This window comes from Lepisosteus platostomus, chromosome 9 (assembly GCF_059453375.1).
Source record: "Lepisosteus platostomus isolate fLepPlt1 chromosome 9, fLepPlt1.hap1, whole genome shotgun sequence".
Classification (NCBI taxonomy): domain Eukaryota; kingdom Metazoa; phylum Chordata; class Actinopteri; order Semionotiformes; family Lepisosteidae; genus Lepisosteus; species Lepisosteus platostomus.
The window spans coordinates 37,548,793-37,570,206 of record NC_142619.1 but is presented as its reverse complement, the minus strand read 5'-3'; the positions used below and the strand labels follow the sequence as shown (position 1 = coordinate 37,570,206).

The 21,414-nt window shown below is 36.2% G+C and overlaps 1 protein-coding gene across 2 annotated transcripts; it reads left to right on the top strand.

Annotated features, from left to right (window-relative positions):
• The first annotated feature begins 1,188 nt into the window (after nt 1-1,188).
• On the top strand, nt 1,189-21,198 carry LOC148654924 (transmembrane protein 168-like). 2 transcript variants are annotated; one of them, XM_088644872.1, is made up of 5 exons: nt 1,189-1,374; nt 2,748-4,013; nt 10,991-11,133; nt 13,397-13,671; nt 19,404-21,198. In XM_088644872.1, the coding sequence occupies exons 2-5, from the start codon at nt 2,877-2,879 to the stop codon at nt 19,949-19,951; spliced, it is 2,103 nt and encodes a 700-aa protein (XP_088500998.1). In that variant the 5' UTR covers nt 1,189-1,374; nt 2,748-2,876; the 3' UTR covers nt 19,952-21,198. The 2 variants fall into 2 exon arrangements, with proteins under 2 accessions (XP_088500998.1, XP_088500999.1); XM_088644873.1 differs by having other exon boundaries at nt 1,196-1,347.
• Nucleotides 21,199-21,414: the final 216 nt, after the last annotated feature.

The following is a 21,414-nucleotide window of genomic DNA, read 5'->3' as shown; positions in this document are numbered from 1 at the left end:
TATCACAGTACTATATCTTTTGAAAACAAAGATTTGATGCAGAATGAAGTTCAGGAATATGATGAACTCCAAATTTGAAGCATTTAACCATGCTTCTCATTTTAAATTTGTCTTTTTGGCTTCAGCAAGTTATATATACAGTATAAACATTTTCTGAATCTCTAAACTATAGCCTTCACCCTAGTATCCCAAACAATGATTCATACTAGCAATTTATCTACATGTGTTTACAAAAACTATTTCAGGTTCTACCTTGGAACAGTGTTAATTCACTTACTGTATCCTCCTATGCTGTTCTTCACACAATAAACAGTACACCTTCATAACTTGTGTACACTGGCATGGCCTGGTAGCCTCAGCTTCCATCTTTGTCAGAAATGTGAAAGGTGAAAGGTGAAATTTAAAAGGTAAAAAAGACATGTACTCTTATTGCACTATCATCATAATATGTTCTCACACTTGCTCAGTTTCAAGATGCCCAAAGATGCATAATCAATTATGATTTGTTTTACTTTTTTTTCCTTTACTCACTTCAGTCTTAATGTCTTTATTGGTAAATGTTGCATCATCCATTATGGTGTATGTTATTAACCATTTACCCTTAATGTTTACCCGACATTAATGCGTTGACTCCTGCATGTGTGACGAATGCATTTCTTCCTTCCAACATTCAATATTGGTAGATCATGGCCCTCAGTCACGCACAACACCTCTTACAGGCCTTCTGTACTGTGGTAGAGTTTTTCACTGGGTATCAGAGGGGGTGACATCGCTCCTTAACTGCATCAGCACACGGAGCCCTGCTACACATGACTCAGAGGGTACTGGGACACGGTGTCTTTAGAGTTTGTAATCTTCTTCTTTTGTCACTGTTGACAAATATCTCATTTTCATCTCATTAAATGAGATGAAAATATATGATATGACCCTGAAATCTAAATCATCAAAACTATATGCATTAATGATTTTGTAAAGTCATTTCCTTTTCTGTGTTGGAGTGTTCAAACAGCTTCTTTCACTAAATCGTGATCCAACTGCTATCTTTGTTTTTGTATGCTTAAGTGTCTTCACAGCAGCACACTGTTAGGATGCCCGTGTAACCACGATCTACTGCATTTCCAGTGCCACCCCGTTTGACTGCATGGGTGCTTTAGCGATAAGAGTCCCATGGAGGCAGGGATTGGTCTTCGCTGCTCGCCGTAGTTGACACGGAGAAAGTATGGCGGATGTGAGGCAGGGAAAGTTTTCAAACTGAAATCAAAATAAATTAAACAACGAAGTTTAAATAACCATATGGGATTAAAACAGAGAGAAACGACGATAGGATTTATTTGTCCTGTGTCCACGGTTAGTCGTTGAAAATCTACTGAACTGGTGCGTAGTTAACAAAATAAATTTAAACGCAAGAACTTCATTCACTGCGCACTGCAGGAAGTGGTGATAGTTTGCTATCGGATAGAAATATGTTTTAACGTCATGAGAAGAGACTGTTCACTTTTAGTAAACGGATAGAAATCTGTCTGGTCTTAGAGTTTGATATGGTTGAATAAAATATGCACCTATGTAATCTTGGTAGATAAAACGCGTGACAGTACGTTTTATTTAAAGTATTTTCAGTATCTAAGCATGTACTATCACGTCTTTCGGTACCAAAAAATAAAATATAAACAGTGTAAATGTAATAATAAAATAGCTTATTTAGGAAAGTTATTTGTTCATCTTTAAATAATTGATGCATTTTAGCATGGTCGCTAATAAGGTGGTCTTTTCGTGTTTACTATCCTGTTTAATAAATGTGTTGTCCCAGAAAGTATAAAGAAATGCACCTTCTAATATCTATGGCAAGCCAAGAAAATAAGGCGGAAGAGGAACTTTCTTTTCTCTTGGGCTTACGCTTAAGTTACTTTTCAAGTGTAAACTGTGTTTATGTGAATCTAGTTTGGTTACACATGAGATACAATCAGAAAATGACACATTGCGCAATGGAAGTGATTTTTTGTCAGATGTGCACAAGATATTAATGTTAAGATTGTGTTTGGCATGAAATTCCTTACTTCTGCTGCAACAAGAAGTGCTTTCGTTGTACCACTTTGTTTTGACTTCTCTATGATTTTGTAAAAAGGTGACATGCTCTACATACTGACATTTTTAAATTATTAGAGTATAGTGTGATAGATGAATCCCTTGTTTTTACGATTTATTTCGGCGTGAAAGAAGAAATTTAACAAGCATTCATCAAACGGTCATCAAACATATAAGTTTTCTGTAAGGTTTGTTTGGAGTCCTCATATATATGAATATACTTAACATACCTAATTGTGATTTCTTACATTGTCTCTAAAAGTTTTCATGGTGAGATATATATTAAGGGCAAAATCTGGTGGTTTGATAAATCTAGTTTTGCCTAGGGCTTGTAGGAAAGCTGAAGTTGTCTTTTTCATGAGGAGAATGCTTTGGATACAAACAGGTGCTGAAAAGAGTGTTAACTTTTGGTTCGGTTACAGGTTTCACCCAGAAACCCGTAGTGAAACTGGATTTACCAGGACCCCAGCATTTGCTCTTAAAATGTATAAATGTATAAATGTATTTCGTCGTGTAAGAATGTCTTGTAACGAGCTGTGCAGCCTGTTTATTGATATTGGTATGCTTTGACATTGCAGATTTTGTGTATTTGGGAGGTTGTGATTATTGACTTAACAGCACACAAGCATTTATTTAATTTGCTTTTGGTGTTTTGTTTATTACAGTTGGTGAACACTTGCTATTACAGCATTTGGAGAACGTCTCCTCAGGCTGAGAATGTCAAATATCCCGGATGAGCCTTCCCAGGTCCACATTTTGCTGGTGTGAGCAGGAGCCTGTCCCCATCCACTTACATGTGCAGGTCATTGCGCTACTGTGTCAGTCACTGTCTGTATGCAGCAATGACTAGACTGGAGGAGTTGAACAAGGAGGTCAGCATGCGGTCTTCTGTGCGCTATCTTGGTCACTTAGCCAGTCTCAACTTGCTGGTGGCCGTATGCTTAGGTCTCTATGTACGATGGGAGAAGACGGACGATTCTCTAATTCTGGTGATTTTCATCTTGGGCCTGTTTGTCCTAGGAATTGCCAGCATTTTGTATTATTACTTCTCCATGGAAACTGCAAGCCTGAGCCTGTCCCATCTATGGTTTGGGTTTCTGCTAGGTCTCCTGTGTTTCTTGAACAGCTCCTCCTTAAAGAGTGATGTTAAAGAGGAAGTCACCAATTACCTGCTCCTGACCAGCATCATCATAAGGACGTTGTCAGCTCTCGTGGAAAGAATTTGCGGTTGTGTCCGTTACCGGCCTGCTCTCTTGACTTCCACTGAGTTTTTGGAGCTTGTCGGCTTTGCTATAGCTAGCACCGCAATGCTGCTTCACAAGGCTATCAGCATCATTCTCCTGGTGGTAGCTTTGGCCACTCTGATGGTCGATCTGCGGATGAAGTCCTTCATGGCAATTCCAAACTTGGTCCTGTTCGCAGTGATATCCTCGGTGTTGTTTTTTCCGTCGCTGAAGATCTCCATAAACCCCTTTGCTCTGGCATGCTACTTTAGCCGCCTGATGTGCGACCCCTTGTTCGATGTCTACTTCGGCAGCCTGTCCGTCACAGAACGCTGGCTGCCGTTCCTTACTCACGGCAGTCTGTGCCGGAGGCTGTCTGTTCTCCCACTCGGACTTCTAGAGCTCAGTTTCTTTATCCTCGCGGCGTTCAAGCTCAGGGATTTACAGATGTGGTATTTTGTGATACCGGGCTTCTCCATTTTTGGGATCTTCTGGATGATCTGCCACATCATCTTCATCATCACCATTTGGGGGTTCCACACCAAACTGAACGACTGCCAGAAGGTGTACTACACTCAGCGTTCTGAAAACAGAAGCCTGGACAGGGTGATGGCATCCAAGGGGATGCGCCATTTCTGCTTGATCTCAGAGCGCCTGGTGTTCTTCAGTCTCGTGTCAACAGCTATCCTGGGTGCAGTGTCATGGCAGGTGGGTTAAAATTCATGCACAGCTGCCTCTCTTGTAATTTCATACACAACAAAGCAAATTAATGGTCTCAGTCAGTCATTTTAAAGTCAGCAAAGTTAAATTCGTCTTATGAGCTATAAAACCGTAACCTAATTGTTTTTTATTTTGAAGAGGTTTACCTTTGTAAAGCAGGTATTATTGGGTTTCTACTAGAAGGTATCATTGGTTATTGCAAAGACGTATGGTGCCAGAAAGGAAAAAAAGCATCAATCTACAATCATATTTTTTGAAAACCTCTGAATTAGCAAAAACTAAGTCTGTTGAGTTTTGCTCAATCCACATGCTAAATGATTTAACTCAGATAAGTTAAAATGTAATATGATTGTCTTAAGGGAGCCATGTTAGAATGAAGCAGACAACACAATGAAGAATGGAAGAATTCAAAATATGTTTTAATTTACTTCAGTCATTTAATGTCCATACTGCCTACAAAATTCCTGGCTGAATATAAAACATAATTTTCACTACCAAACAATACATTTATTGTTTTGCATGTAAAAAGTAAAAAAAAAAAACACTCTTATTTACTATAATGCTCTATAACATTCATTGTATATATTTCTAAATTGGAAGCATAGGAATTTGCTTTTGAAACTAATTAATGCTGTAGGAGCAAAAAAGAAAGTACATGTTCAACAGTTTGATCTATAACTGTTTCTTTGCAAAACCTAGCCTGACATAACATTTTTTTTGTTGTATTTTATGACAAGTCTTAATTTATATGACCTTCTTTAACTACAGCATTTCTCCAAAGGCAACACATCAGCTTAATTGTACTTTAAGTTGTTATCTGCAAAATCAAGTATAAGACAGGACTAATTAGCAGCAATCACTCTTGATTAACGACAGGATTTTGTAGCTAGCCAGACAAGTGACTTCTGAAAGCTCTGTTTGAAGTACAGGACCTGTCAAAATGACTAAATTACTAAAGACTTCCCAGACTTTAATCTCATGGTTTTGGAAAATCTTTCACGTTTTCAAAATATCAGAAATGGTTAATGTAGTTCCACATTTTCATCATGGTAGAGTTAAAAATAACTGTTCCTCAGAATTGATTTGAATATACAAAGCTGTGAGTATGATATTCACACAAAGTGTGCATAATATATAGCAGTAATTTTTCTTACCCGAAGGTTAGACTGCCCAAGGCTTCTAAATAGATTGTTCTGTGAATCTAATACAAGATCCAGCAGGCGGTAACATTGATGAGTTTCAAGATGCTAAATATGTTTTCTAAAGATTGTTGTCGGTTAATGGTAAAAGCAAAAAAAAAAATGGTTCCTAGTACCATAAAGGTTATTCATTTTTGGGCATTAAGGCTTCACCTCAAGAAAGTAGTTCAAACTGAATCATCTTTATTGATCTAATCTACAATTTCCAAGTTGTTATATATGATGCTTTTTTATATAATTTTATGTTCTCTGGTTATTTGTAGTACCTCAGATCACTCTGAGAAACTGTCAGGGTTTAAAGAGGTGTGTTGTGGGAAACAGGCCTATAGGCAGCAATGAGGAATAGTGGTCAGGGCTGTGGACTCTGGGGTTGGGTACTGATTCCTGGTGGGTCTCTGCTATTATACCCCAGAGCAAGGTACTTTGCTCACATTTCTCTAGTGACATGCAGGATAATAGGGTGGTGTCCAGCTCATCGATGTAAATGATAATTTATTCTCATTTTAATGTATCTGGTTAAATACAACATGCTATAGATGGAACAATGTACAGTCTTCATAATGAGCTTTAAAGAATTGAGTGTTTGAAATGCATGTCCTCAGAACTGCCCTTTCTGAGTTCTCCCTCTCTCTCATTCTGTCCCCTCTCAATGGACTTCATACATGAAAGATTCTACATTGTATTTAAAATGGGCAAAAAGTGATAAATGAAAGCTTAACTCTTTGCACTGTAGTGTTTAATGTGAGTGTTTACCATACTTAAAATTAATTTAATTGTCCCTTTGGTGATGTTTCTTTAGAATCTGTTAAAACTTGAATATCTCTTTTAATGATTTTGCTGTAAGAGTTTGGAAGATGTTTTTGCATTTGACTATAAAACATCAAGAAAACCCATATAACAGAAACACACATAACCTTTTGTATGTAACAATTGGAGATCACATAGCAAAAGAGAAGTACTGAATCTTTTTTATTAATGACTGCTGTGTCAGAGGAGATCTCACACCACCTGTGAAGCTCATAACAAAATCACAACAATAAGCTCTTGCTGGTAGGAAAGAGAATAACTTTAAATTAACATCAGAACTAAAGAGTAATTAAATATGTGCAGACTGCATGCATCATTAGGTAGACAGGATGTGAAATTAATTTACACATACCTGCTGATTTAGCAGATTACTGTCCTATAAAATGCTGTTTTTTTTATTAAGATGGTTTACAAAGCACTTTTGTTGCCTTGATTTATTGTTTTCAGTGTTATTAACCGCCATTTCAGATTTGTGTACTTCTTGTCAGGCCTCATAAAAGGAAATAAAAGCAATTATCTTAATCAATGAACCTATAAGAATGTATGCTTTAGCATTGTTACTGCACCTCAGTTTGATCTGGTCAGGTGTATTTGTTGCATGTAATCGGACATATTTTAAAGATGTAAGACAGGTTGCAAACGAGGCCATTTGGCCTGTGTAGCCCATGTAGTAGTTTGTAGTTTATTGATTTCAGGATCTCTCCTAACTATTTATCGAAAGAAGACAGGCTACTGGCTTCAACAACATGGCAGCCAGCTTTTTCCTTCAACTCTTTGGGTAAAAAGTCTCCTGTCATTGCCTTTGAGGATTTTGAGTGCTTGTATCAAGTCTCCTCATAGTCTTTTCTGTTTAAGACTATAAAACTTGAACAGCGATTCAGCCTGTTAGGACAAAACATTCCCTTCAATCCTGGAATTGATTCCAGGGCAGCTATTTTTTTTTTTTAAACATGGAGACCAAAATTGTGCATTATACAATTTTAACATAAGATTCCTTCATTTAAAATTTGTATTTTTAACTATATATCCTAATAGTTTGCTTGCCTTTATAATTGGTTCTCTACATAGTCTAGAAGTTAGAAATGATGTGTCAACATAACGCCTAAGTCTTTTTCGCATAGTAGCATATTGTAGCTCAGGGTGACGTATTTTGTATTTATAGTTTGTTTTTACTGTGTGCAGTCAAAATAATGTGTACATTAACCGTAATTTTAAATCCTGGTTTTGGTGCTCTCTCGTGGTTTCAATCTCAGCTACACTCTGTGAATTAGGCTTACATCTCTTGCTGAACCGCCTCCAACCAAGTTAGAGTTGAAATATTTTAAAAAGGTTTCATTAAGCAAATTCTTAGTTCACTTCACGTAATTGCTCAAATGCATATGCTCTGTGGGAGAATCTCTGCTTTATAATTTTTGCTGCTGAAATTCCTCTGATTTTATTCTAACAGGAGGTTGGCAGGTCAAATGAATTTAGACTTTTTAAGACAAATTGTTGTATAGGGCTTTCTTAAGCTAGTATCATTGACCATCCTGTTGTACAGGTGTCCACAGTAAATACAGCTGTCCATTGTAAATCTCTGCCTGTTCAGTGACTTGTCTGTCAGCTCATGCTGTTCCTGAAGAGTCATTTCCAGAGGGATGGCAGTCTTTTCATGTAATGGGCTGGTTATGTCTTTTAGAGGAAGACATTCTCTGCAGTGGTACCAGGTGGTTAGGACAGTATTGTCAACCCTTAACAGAAAGTTGTTTTAATGAATTTGTACTATTTTAATTTATGAAATGAAGAAACATATTTTAAGTCTGGAGGGTTTCCAAATTGGCTTTTTAAGCTCTCTGTCCAACTGGTTAGGGTGTGTATGGTGCCTGAAAAATTAACTTGCAGTTTTCATTTAGAGAAGGAAATTCTCAATTCTGAGATGTTTAGCAATTGTTAGAAAATACATTTTTGATACTGCAGTAGAATACAGTGTAAAATTATGTCAGCTTGTGTTGTTACATATGCTGGTGTCATTTTTTAGTTGTTGTTTTCAGTCCAGTTAAGCATTTTTCATGTCATTCTTTTTATTTATGTGTTTTATTTATAAATGTTATTATTTTTTCATAATTTTTCCAACATATCATTCCCATCTCCCAAACCCTTTACATTTCTTGGTTGGTTGTCCATCTACATTGTACATATTTGTTTCCAGTGTACAATATGACACAAGCTCATTCCATCATTGCCTTACAAAGGGTGCAATGTCTGTTCTCTAATATTTCAGTATGCATAGCTGGAGTTAATTCCAAAAGTATGTTTTTTTTGCAGTTATTTTAAAAATTCTACAATAGATGTTTATAACCCAAAAAATAAATGTTGGTTGATGTTTTTCCATTTTTGATATATAATGAGTAGCATTTCCAATTTTTTTAAATGTATAACAATTTCATAACATGCATCATATCATCATTTCTGGTTTGCAACATGGGCACTCAGATAATACAGTAAATTAACTTTAAATTTAGCTCTCCTTAATGGCATATTCGATGGATTACATATAATATTACATGATATAATGCATATAATATATAATTCCATAACAGTATCTGTTGTACTGAAATCTCATGTTGCAAATCATTTTCCCATTTTACCTTTTTTTTTTATAAAATCATCTTTCATTTCTGAATTCAGCACTTTATATAATTTAGAGAGAAAACCTTTAAGGATGTAAATACGTTGGATTGTTTTTTCACTTGGTGTTTATAGAAATTCTTTTTTTAATTTAACTGTAACCAAGTTTCATATCTGCAGACATATACTGTATAAAACGTTTATCAGATATATTTCCTTTTTGTTGCCTGTAAATCTGAAAAAGTGTCCTTACAACATCAATCACCTAGTTCAACAATACCCTTCTTCTAGCGTTTAAGCCTAATTAATACCATCTAAAAGAGATCATGGAACAAACAAGGTATCCCATAAAGCGGTAAATTAAGTCAAATTTTTACCTTTTCCTGTTTCTTACATACTTGGCAACGTTTATAGTAATGGCACATAATATAAAGTGTAGCTCTTAAAGACGTATTCACTGTTGCTCCAATATTAACCAAGAAGACATAGCTATATGTGGTTAAACCAGTTATGTGGCAGCTCTCAGCTGATCAGCCAGCTAAAATGAAAATTTGGAAGATTTAAACGACCTATTTCAAATGGAGCATGCAACACTGAAGTTTTTATTGGTACTTCTTTCTTGACCCAAATAAATTTAGAAATCAATTTATTAATCAGTGTAAAATGTTTTGATGGACATTTTACTGGTAAAGATTGAAATAAATATGTCACCTCATAAATAAAACAGACATTTTAATCATATTCACTCCTTATATTGATAAAGGTAGGTGGACCCATCTCTCTAAATCCAGTATAATATTATCAGTGGTCCATAATTCAATTCATATACATTAATTTTTTCCAACCTGATGTTACATTAATACCTATATATCCCTCAAGCCTCTATTTAAATAGTTTTATTAAATAATTTACATTTATCCTTGCGTTTTTATTAAGGCACTATATTGATTTAAAATATGAAAGGATATTGGTAGAAATCTGCCTGGGTTTCTTACATATAACTATAACTCATCTGTATGCAGGAACACCATTCCACTTTCCCAACATAAGCACCTGTATTATCTCTATCACTTAATATTGCAACAGCTAAAGATTCACTAGCTAAAGCAAATAAAAATGGAAATAATGGGCATTCATGTATTGTGCGTCTTCCCAGTGTAAAGGGACTAAAATATTAATTATATTAGTAAGTGTCTGTGCTTTGGGTGATTTGTACAAAGGTCTAATGAAATTCACAAATATATCTCCAAACGTCACCTTAATGAATGTTTGAAATAAAAAATCCCACTCAGTCATATCAATGGCCTTTTCTGTACCCATAGCTAACACATATTGGGGATTGATTTCATTCCTTTGAAGTTACAGTCACAGGCAGGAGCTTTCTGATGTTTTCTGACCCCTATATCTGCTGAATGAATCAGCATTAGTATGACAGGATCCTGTCTTAATGCAAAGCGATTTTGAAAGGTTTTCCAAATCAACATTTAGAAGAGACAGTGGTCTGCAAGACCTACATAACTTTGTCTTTTCTTGGTTTTAAAAATACATTGATTATAGCTATCTCTAGTGTACGTGATATCAATATACATGTCTGTTTTTCAGGTAAGTCTAAAAGGACTTTTTTAGCTGTTATTTTAGTGTAATAGTTTGTATGCATTGTTAGATCAATGGTTCACAGATTACACAGTTCTCTGTTATCAGTTCTCCATAAGTGCAAAAAAGAAACTTCTTCAAAAAACAGTGTTGAATATGCTCTGTCTCAATTCTGACAGATAATTTATTTTAATGGTCCTTGGTAGAACCAGTCTTTGCAGTGATAGAGAGTCAGTCAGTATCCCCAGAATGAGCATTAAGGATTAACAGTCAGAATGAACATTCTGGTTGGATGGACAATCTGCAGACCCCAGGCAGCTCACCTCTACCTTAGCTGACGTACAAGGCAGAATACCCCACCTTATTCTATGCATTCAGAAACATTACATTCAGTAATCAAGGGGCATTTTCCCCTTAAAGGAATTTAAGAGGACCCAGTGATCTGCTCATGGTATACTGTAATTGAATTCATCTAGCAAAAAGAATAAGCAGGATTTCCCATTTTACAGCACTTTACTTGTTGATTCTAAACTTTTGGCACATGAGAAATATTTTTTTTAAATTAAATTAATATTGAAAAATATTATAATTCACCATATCCTACATCATTAACTGAGGGACCTCTTTAATGTGAGGATTTAATACATGTTGATAAGAGAGAGAAACTTGTTTTATCAGGTTAGTACTGAGTGAGCAACTGTATTAGATATAACTTAAGTGTAGCTTCACATTCTGGTTTTAATTTGTACTTTATTTCAGGTCACTAATGGGATCTTCATGAGTGTATTCCTCGTTGTTCTACCCCTGGAGTCCTTGGCTCATGGTTTGTTTCATGAACTTGGAAATTGTTTGGGAGGAACATGTGTGGGATATGCTGTCATTGTCCCCACCAACTATTGCAGGTACAGAACACTGCAGACCATCGTTATACACTTTAAGACTTAAGATTTTTACATTTTAGGATTTTTCATTTATGGCAACGCTGTAAAACATTTACAAATAGTCTGATGCATGCAACTGGGGTCAAAAACTGATTTTATAATTTGCTTTTCCTATCGGTTATTGAGAAATTTAGAGATCCGAGTACCCAAATGGGTTAAACATGGGTTAAAGTCATGCCTTTGCCTTAAAGAATTAATCCAATTTGGGATGTCATTGTATTTGTGTGACTGATACCAGTTGCCTTATGCCTCCTTGTGTACTTCAGTCCAGCTTTAACTGAGGTAACATTAAAGCAGTTTGCAAAAAATAATGGTGACGGTGATTGAAATTTCACCATCAAATTATAACATTAGTTTAAAATGCTAGGTGCCCAGCTTTCCAGTTTTATTGTATATGAGGTTCATAACAGATATCATGTTCATATATCATGTAAAGTGTAGATCAAGTTTACTTGATAAGAAAAAGAAGTCTAAAAACAAGATATTTTTATGGACGCAGGTCATCACAAGCGAAATATAATTCATTATACATCAACAGACGCGTTTTTGACAGTATTTTCCCTGCTTAATGAGAAGTCTTGTTGTTTCATGTCTCTTCTGCATACAGATTGAATGGCACCTTTTATCTGTGCATATTAACAAAATGTTTCCAGTTTTCTCTTTAATGGCTGATCACACTTAAGCACTGTGCTGTAGTTATCACCTTCCAGTGTTCCAGTGTGAGTGTGAGTTTGAAGCCCAGCAGGGGGGTGAGACACGTGATGAGAATGTAGCAGTTTTATCATTCGGATTTTAATGGATTCACATCCTGTTTTTTTCAATGATGAGGAGAGTGCCAGCCTCCCCTGGGGAGAGGAGAAACTAGCAGGCCAAGCTCATACAAATGAGCAGGCTGAACTGTGGCTATGAGACAGTGGAGCTGTTTCTTCAGCCTCGGTGAAGAATCAAGCCTGTATAATGCTTAACAATTCTAATTTTAGAATAATGTAGTAGGTTCTAAGTATGCAGTTTCAATCAAGTATGCTTTTGGGAAGGATGTCTTGTGAACAAAGTAAGAATATTACATTTTTTTTCACAAATCACATAGTCAGAACACTACAGGTCTGTGCTTGCATGTCACTGAAAAATGTAAGTTTATTATTTGCAACCCAATGCAAAAATGTACAAACCAAGACAGCTCCTGTTTCCTATAATTTACAGCTAATGCATGTGTTACTTTTTCAGCCACTTTATATAGTTAAAAAGGCAGCTTTGTGGAGGTTTGGTTAGGATTCTGGATTCCTAACTAGAAGGTTTTGGGTTCAAATCCCATGTGAAACACTGCTGTTGTATGCTGGAAAAAGGTACTTCACCTGAATTGAAATATAATTGGATAAATGGATAAAACCATCAGATATACATATAAACACATTTATATTTGAGTAGGAAATAATATATTTCAGCAGAACATTCACAGGTGAAATATTAATCAATGCACAATCCATGTCCTGGTCTGGTCCTGAGGATCTCTTGAGTCTTCTAGTATATAGGGTAATTAATTTCAATGTTATAAGAAAGGTCTTTTGTAAAATTTGCCTTCAGTTCTTAAAATGTTAAAAGTTACCAGTTGATATGAAGCCTTTACTAATTAGTGATTGTCAGAGCTATCCCATATGTAAGCGTTGGGTGATGTGGGAGAAACTGGTCTTTAACAGAAAACATTGACTCACTGTGGGAGTGTCTGATATAGTGTCATTCAGTGTTTGTTCTTCTTCAATTGATCACCTGTAAGGAGCTTCTTAGTCGTGAAGCAGAAAAATGCTAAATTAGCAAATTGGGGAGAGTGCATGAAGTTTTATAAAGTGATATTTTGGGACAAAATAAACTTTAGCTTAGGTATTTTTGAAACCAAGGTCTGAGCGTGTTTAAGGCACTAATTAGAACAGCAAAGATTTGAGAGCCCAGCTGGAGAGACAACCATTAGCAGAGTGGTTGGTCAGACCCAGGATTGAGAGCCACAGCTCTAGGTTGTGGACAGAGTGAGGTTTTTATGGTACTCAGAGACATCCACCCACAGGACTGTCTGAATGTAGGAAGAATGAGTCACTGGGGCAGCGTTGACAGGTAAATCTTTGGAAGTTTGTTTGCTTTATTTAACAGTGTTGACTAGCTAATGGATGGGACACACTGTAGAGGGCTGGCGAGACAGAGGCGTGTCTCCTATATTCTTGTTTTTCTCCTACAGTGTTGATGGCCAGCCCACTTTGCTCCCTCCTCACCACGTGGAGGATTTAAACCTGAGGTCGACGGGCATGCTGAACTCCATCCAGAGATTCTTTGCCTACCATATGATTGAGACGTACGGCTGTGACTACTCCACCAGCGGCTTGTCCTTGGATACCCTGCAGTCCAAACTGAAGTCTTTCCTGGACCTGCGGACCCCGGACGGACCCAGACACGATACCTACATCGTGTATTACAGTGGCCACTCCCATGGCTCCGGAGAGTGGGCATTGGCAGGTAATGTGTTTTTCATGTGGTGAATCAGATCAATACCAGCAAGCAGTTCTACATCAATTACACACCCATGAACTCTTAGCTGTGGAACTGTGAAACCTTGCCTGAAAGTTAACCCTGGCAGCTTTGCAAATGCTTTTGCCAAGATACTTGATCATTTTTATTGTAAAGTGATTAGTGCACGCAAATGATTTATTGATAACAGCTGGACCTGAGGAAGCCTTTTATTGAGGATTTAATGTAGGATAGGCTACAAAATATTCCACAGCATCTATTATATTTAATTTTTCCCAGCAGCGATTATGTTTAGAAATTGGCAGGATTTAAGAGGCTGGAATAGTTTTCAGTCAAACACTTGGCTTTTACCCACTAGACAGTAAATAGGGAAAAATATTATATGCTGTACCTATTATAAAAAAGCTTGTCTTTTAGGTTGTATTATATTTCCAAACATAATTGTCCAAATGCAGTTCATATGGAGTGCACAATATAGTAGAATACATTCTTTTAATTTTATAATCCAAGTCTTAATTATCACATCAAAATTATTTGCATGCTTAATGAAAGATAATTATGGTAAATTACTAGGTAATTGATTTTTTCATGCTGAGACTTAAAATAGTGTCTGGAATTTAAAATACTAAAACTTACATTTCTTTATAAAACTATAAAGAGCACAATTAAGAAGAAAGTATGCAGATCCTTATTTTAAACGTAATCTGCTTCGAGAGCATCTGGCACCTTTAAAAACATGATTCTATTAAAATACTTGGCATTATTACAACATTGGATTTAAAGGAGTTGTTTTCTCCATTTCGAATTATGGACATTTTACTAAATTGAATTCATGTTTATTGGTAGATTTTTCTGAAAAGTGTTGGATATTCTAGTAGAGTATTTTAGGACTATGGGATGTTGCAGTAGAGTCAGGTTTTCCCAGGACTAGGAAAATAAGACATAAAAATACTGTATTTCCAGTACTTGTCATAAACTCTCCACCTCGTAATTTTTGGAAAGAAACAAAAATGCAGTGTTTATGGTAGATGAAAGGATTTTGATTTTATGTGCAGTTAACTAGTACTTCTCATCATTTAATTCATAACCTAGTAGCAAAAAACATTAACCAGAAATACTAAACTCCCTTTCCTATCTCTTTTGAGCCCTAGAAAATTGTATTGTTTGTATTATTTGTTTTTTTTTCCTGTATCTTCACTTGAAAAGTACCTCTTTTTCAGAAACACCTTTTAGTTATTTTTAGCAAAACATACAAAAATGCATAACATTAATTTTATGTAGCACCTTAAACAATCCAGATGTCTGAAGAGGGTTTATGTATTTGTTACCCTGTAAAAGAAGTATCTTGGCAGGGTTTCAATGTGATCTCTCTGTATTTGTTGCAGTACATGTTGCAGTATTTGAGTGAAGCTAGTATTAAAAAAAACCCTGTTGCAGTTTTTAAGTGGTTTCAGGTGAAACAGCAGGGAAGTCAAAGAGATTCGAAGTGTCAATGATGTTTCTTGGCAGATGGACCACACTGAAGGGAGCTGCTGTAATGTATTGCCCCTCACAGCCTATAAAGCAGATTAACAAAGACTGCGGCCATCAGCCGTGTGCCTGCAGCTGTTAATCGCTAAGAAGTGAAAATTAATGGAACTCAGTCCTGCGCCATATTGTTGTGGTGTTGACATTTTTCATATTTATCTTCTTCGAGGATGCTGTGTGAGGAGGGATGCACCCTAGCATTGGAGAAGCCAAAAGAAAAACAAAGAAACATAACAGTAGAAATGAAAAGATTTATCAAGGGATCAAGTACAAAATACAAGAAACTTCCCAGCCTTCCATAGGGTTAGATTTCTTCTTTTAACAGAAAAAAAGATTGTACCAAAAAACTGATTTAGTACTGCTTTATTTAGTCTTAGTTAATAGGCAAAGGAGCACTTGAGCCTCATAGGAATTTAATGCATTGAATCGTAGGAATACCCATTGAGATCTGATGGGGAAAAAAAATCTTTTTTTTCGATAATCATTCCAGACTGTCAATTGCAGTGAGCTTCTGGACCAGTAAGCAAGCAGTATGTTGCCTCTGGCATTTTCATGTCGATCTGTCAATCACAGCAGTGTTATGGACTAATGAGCAAGCAGCATTTCGCCTCTGGCATTTCTGTATCAGGTATCCTTTGTCAGAATGAGGCCATCTTGTCCCACATACAAACAATTGTGAACCATGAAATGCAAATACAAAATGTTTCACAGTGTTCTAATTAGAGGCTTTTCTGATTCTTCTTCAGCCTATGTACAGCCAGTTGTTCTCGCCAGAAATCCCCCAAGGAAAAAGCTGTTGACAGCTACTATTTAAATAAAAAATGTACATGTAATTATATAAGAAAGGCTTCAAAGTAGAGGAGGCAATTGAGTCCATATTTCAATTAAGTTTCAGAGTAATAGTTAATATATATCAATAGCTATTAATAAAATTAATTATATCTTACATGATTTTTTCTTTTCATTAGCAATCTTCTTTATACATTTGGCATCTGCTGCAAAGCATACGTCATTGTGCTATTATCATTATTGTGTATTAAATTGCCAGTATGTCTTCACCCTTATTGTTTTCAACGTTACACCTTTCAAAATTTTCGTTTTTCTTTCTGTTGTACCAGAGTTAAATATTTTACAGATTTCTTTACAAATTGCAAATGCATTCTCTAATACCAGTGATCCTAACAGCACCCTTGCTTGAAACAATGTCTTTATCTGTACAGTACCTTTACACTTGTATCCAGACCCTTCCTATGCTGTCACATTTTGTTGAATTAGAAAATGATGCATGCATATATATTTCAAATGTAATATTTTGTTCAAAACCCAGGGCTGAAACTTAGGACTTCTAATAATATGAGTTTTAATACATTTCAACAAAAACTAAAAAGAAAAAAATGAAATTAATCTAAATAAAATAATGAATTGGAACACAAAAGACAAAATAATTGGAAAATATACAAAACGATTTCATGAAAATAGTTAACTACATAAGAAACATCCGTAATGTAATATAAAAGAACAAAAATAATGTAAAAACAGAAGGATTCAGAGAATGGAAACTTGAGAAAAACAAGAATGGGTGTAGGAAAAGGTACCTGATAGGTACGAAAAATGGAAATATAAATTAAAAATAATAGTGTCAGTAATTTTAATTAAGTTATTAATTAAAAATATTAGTTTGAAGTAAAAGGTTTTAGATCAGCAATTGAATTGTTCCAGTCAATATTTTTTTTGCGTTGTCTCTACTCTCTGCATTCATGACGTTCCCTTTCATTTTTTCTTCCAGTTTCAAAATCAGACATTTATGTGCAGCTTCAATTACGGTCTTAAAATCAGATTGTCCAAAATTACTTAAGTTTGGGTCCATCATTGCTTATTCAAAGTAACCAAGAAAGCTAAATAGGGTCTGTCTTTTCTAAACCCATAATGGCTGTCCCTAATACCTTCATTACTATGTGTAAATTCTTGCCTGACCCAGTTTTGCCCTCCTTATTATGGATGGGTACAATGTTATCAATTCTCCAGTCTCCAGTCTCTTCTCCTATTTAGTGTGACCCATTAAAGATCCTGGCTAAAAGTTCATGAGTAACATCCCTCATGTCTTAGAGAACAGTTACAAAAATAACATCTGGACATGGTGATTTATCTGTTATAAGCAGAACTCTTACTATTACCATCCCTGTAATTCTTCAGGCTCTGTTTCACTGAGGTTGCTCAAAATGTAGCAGTATCCTACTTCAAACCACAAAAAACAAAGTTTTATGAGTTGTTAAAATCATATAATGCACTCTGGGTTTGTAGATAAATAGTATGAAGCATGACACACAGCAAAAATAAAAAATCGTGCTGCTTTAATATGAAACTTGGTGAGGCAGACAGTGAGAAAAGATGAAGCTCGTGTAATAGGGCGTGAAAATATTGTGTAATATTTTCAGATAAAATATGATACAATAATTGATTAAATAGACTCTGAAGTGGGCAAGACAATGCTTTAAGGAGCACGAATTAGATTGTTGTTTTCCACTTAATTTCTGCAGAAATGTGAAGAGGCGATCCCAGTCTAGTACAGTGTTTTGAGTATACACAGAGAAAGTTAAAAGGCACTCAGGAGTTCAATTCAGTCTGTGCCACCCTGTGCTTGCATTAAAAAGAGGCATTCATTCAAGGCTGTCCAGACATGGCCCTGGAGGGCTGCAGTGTCAGCAGGTTTTCCCAGTCTCTTTTATACAACAGCACCTGAAGGACTGGCCTATGCAGTTAAACGTTAAGGTGGTCTGGTTATGGGTCTGTCCGAGCAGCTGGCAAGAATCTTATGAAACCTATAAAGCTAGGGTCACATTCACTAACTGACAGGTCCTGTTGTGACGGGTTCGAGCCTGAGTCATGCGAATCTGACTCTCCTCAAGTCAGCGCTGATCCTCGTAGACAGGGCTGTGTGGTTGGCGTTGCCTGGAACATGCACAGGTCATAGGAATCTCCCTTCGCTTACTCTTTCTCACGTGTGTGTGGGGGTTGTTTTTTTTCTCTGCGAGTCAAAAAACGTAAAAAGCACACAACTGACAATTCCAAAAATGGCGAGTGTAATAAAAATAATTGACAGTTCTAAATTTAAGACGAAAGTCTTTTTTTTTTTATGTGAAAAAGTCAGTAAGAAGCTGATTTAGCCTGTTAGTTAGGAATGAAAACCTGCAGACAATTTGACATTCCAGAACCAGTACTGGACAATAAATGAGTGGGGGTCTGTATGTATGGAAATAACATCTTCAGATCGTGAAGTTTATCATCTCTATACTTTAAAGTTAATATACATTTGTTGCAGATATGAAAATGCTTCATAATTATTTTATAATATGGTTGCTGCACTTTGCAAGTTACTCAGCTGGTATTTTATGTTTTCTTTGTGATGTTATTTTGAATTATGTTATAGACATGCTTCCTTCAGAACATGTTTTTTTCATTGCACAAGAGCCTATAGTAAAAAAACACAGGCCATTGGTCTTTTGATCTAAACTGTTTCTACTAATATGTTTATTTTAACTATCTGCTACATCAGCTCTTAGCAATTTAAAATGCATTTTATGCATTTTTCATAGAGTGATTATACCATTACATCTTTAAAACTATTAGAACAGTTGTGATGAATAGAGACTTGTACATTATTTTTATTTAGCAAATGCATTCAATCAGCCTGCCCCCCCGACACCCTTTTTGCAAAGATGCATCTGTGTCACTGTGACTAAATCACTTGATTCAAGGCAGCCTCAAGTTTAGAATACTGAAAAATACATTGTCAGTGGTTTTAATTGGAGAAGCTCTCCAACCTCTAGCCACTTAGGAGGAGGCCTGTAATGTCTAATAACAGTATTGTAGGGAAATTTTTAAAAAGTAAAAGGTTTTGTTTTTACATTAATGTATTTGTATGCTTTTAATTTTAAACTAGAACATACAGTTCATGTGCTTGCACTACATATCTGAAGTCTATATCTATGGTGCTTCTTAGATATATTTGCATGTATGCAAATGATCAACTTGGCTTTGTTAGTCTTTGCCTTTTATAATCCAGTTTATTTTCTTAAATTTGCAAAAGCTGTTGTTGATATGTACCTGCTCCACCTCAGGGAACGAGCAGGAAGCCGTAAGTGCTAGGGGTCAAGCTGATGGGTAACCGTGTGATGCTCGTTTCTCTTGTTCAGGAGGGGACACGCTGCAGCTAGGAAACCTGCTGGACTGGTGGAAGGAGAAGAACGGCGCCTTCTGCTCCAGGCTCATAATCGTGCTGGACTGTGAAAATGCTTTGCCTTGGGTCAAAGAAGTACAGAAAGTCGGCGACCTGTATGTGGCTGTTCAGGGCGCGAAAATGGCCAAATACGTTGACGCAGAGGAGGCAGATCCCCCTCAGCTGGGAGATTTTACATCGGACTGGGTGGAATTTAACTGCAACCCTGACAACAATATTCAGTGGTCGGAGAAAGGGCGTACTGTGACTGCAATGTATGGGGTTTCCAAGCATTGGAGTGACTATATGCTGCATTTGCCCACAGGAAGTGATCTTGCCAAGCACTGGATGGTGTATTTCCCCAGGATAACTTACCCACTTGTACATCTGGCAAACTGGTGTGGTGGGCTAAACCTTTTTTGGGCATGTAGCATTTGTCTGCGATGTTTTAGGAGAATGAAGTTAAGATGGTTTCCACCAACTGTGCTTGACACAGGACAAGGATTCAAGCTGGTTAAATCTTGAAAGGCCCAGTGGTATTTTCCCCTTTTTTCCCCTTTATGGTCCCTTATTTTTATGGTATTTTATTTTATTTTTTTGACTGTCAAAGGAGTGCAAGAGCATTTTCTTCTTTCTTGGTCTTTGTTTGACATCTAGGTGGCTCCATGTGTGATGTTTTCAAAATGTGGTTTTCTGCAAAACCTTTGAAATGTGCCTCAAACATAGTCCTGAGTCCTAAGGGTGTGACTGTAGTGTCCTTTCTAATTCTCAGCTGTTATGAGAGTGAAACTCTGCCTGGCTATGAAGCAGGTACTAAAGTGTCATGTTGAGCTGGGTGAGGTACTTCAGTTTTGGATAGATAATAATCACCATTTATATACAAATAAAAAAAATGCTCTGAGGTCCAAAAGAAAAAAAATCTTATGAACAGAACACATTTTGTTTTGGGGATTAGTATGATTAAAGAATCATGTTTAAAACCTATCATTTATTCTTTGTGATCCTGAAGCTGATCCTCCAACTTTTATTTATTTTACTTTTAATTTTTGATCTGGATATTATCAAAATGCCTGCTTAAATATCTCCTTGGACGACATAGCAGATGACAAATTCTAGACCTGGCTGTGAGGTTGCTTGCTTGAATAAGGATGACATTGGTGTCACATTGCTTGATATTATCCAGATAATTACACAACATCTCTACAGTACTATGCATCAACTCTCCCATAGGTCACTCATTGGAAACAAAGTATATGGTTTCATGTTTTTAATAGCAAAATGATCACTTACAAATGTTTAAACTCATTTTTGTAGCAAAAGAAATCTAATAGCCTTGTTGGCCCTTGAACATGTCTGGCTCAGCTTGAAAAAAAATTGCGACCAGCTAAAGTGTGCTTGTTTGACATCTTAATGCAACAATTAACATTTAATTGCCCTGCTAATATAGAATGCATGTTCATTTTGTTGTAATTTAAGCAGCTTTGAGGTGGCAGCTTTTGGAGTGGGTTAGTTTAAAGGCACTCTGTGGCAGCCTGCGGAACTGGTGCTGTGTTTTACATATTTTGTTACATATTTTGCAGTGGCCTCCTGCCAGCTTAACTGTTATCATCCCCGACTCAGGGAGGAGCTTTCTAGTTTTATTATAGAAATGGTTTGCCTTGTTCTTTTTTCATTACAGATCCAAAGTCATCAGTTTCCCTTTTTATGCATGGAAAAATTACTATTATTGTTGCCTAAGAAAACTATTTTCTTAAATAAATCCATTTTCTTCAGCTCTGCCTCTGCCTGAGTTACGTTGCTGATGTGTGTCAGAGAAATTTCTTTTTTGATTTTTTTAAGTTGACAAGCTACTTTATTTAATTCTATTTTATTTTTAAATTTAGACAACTATGGCCAAAACAGTACTTTTTTATTTTGTGTAATTGTATTCCCTTCTCACTTTCTGAAAATGATAGAACAAACCTTATGGCACAGCAGAAGCTATGATA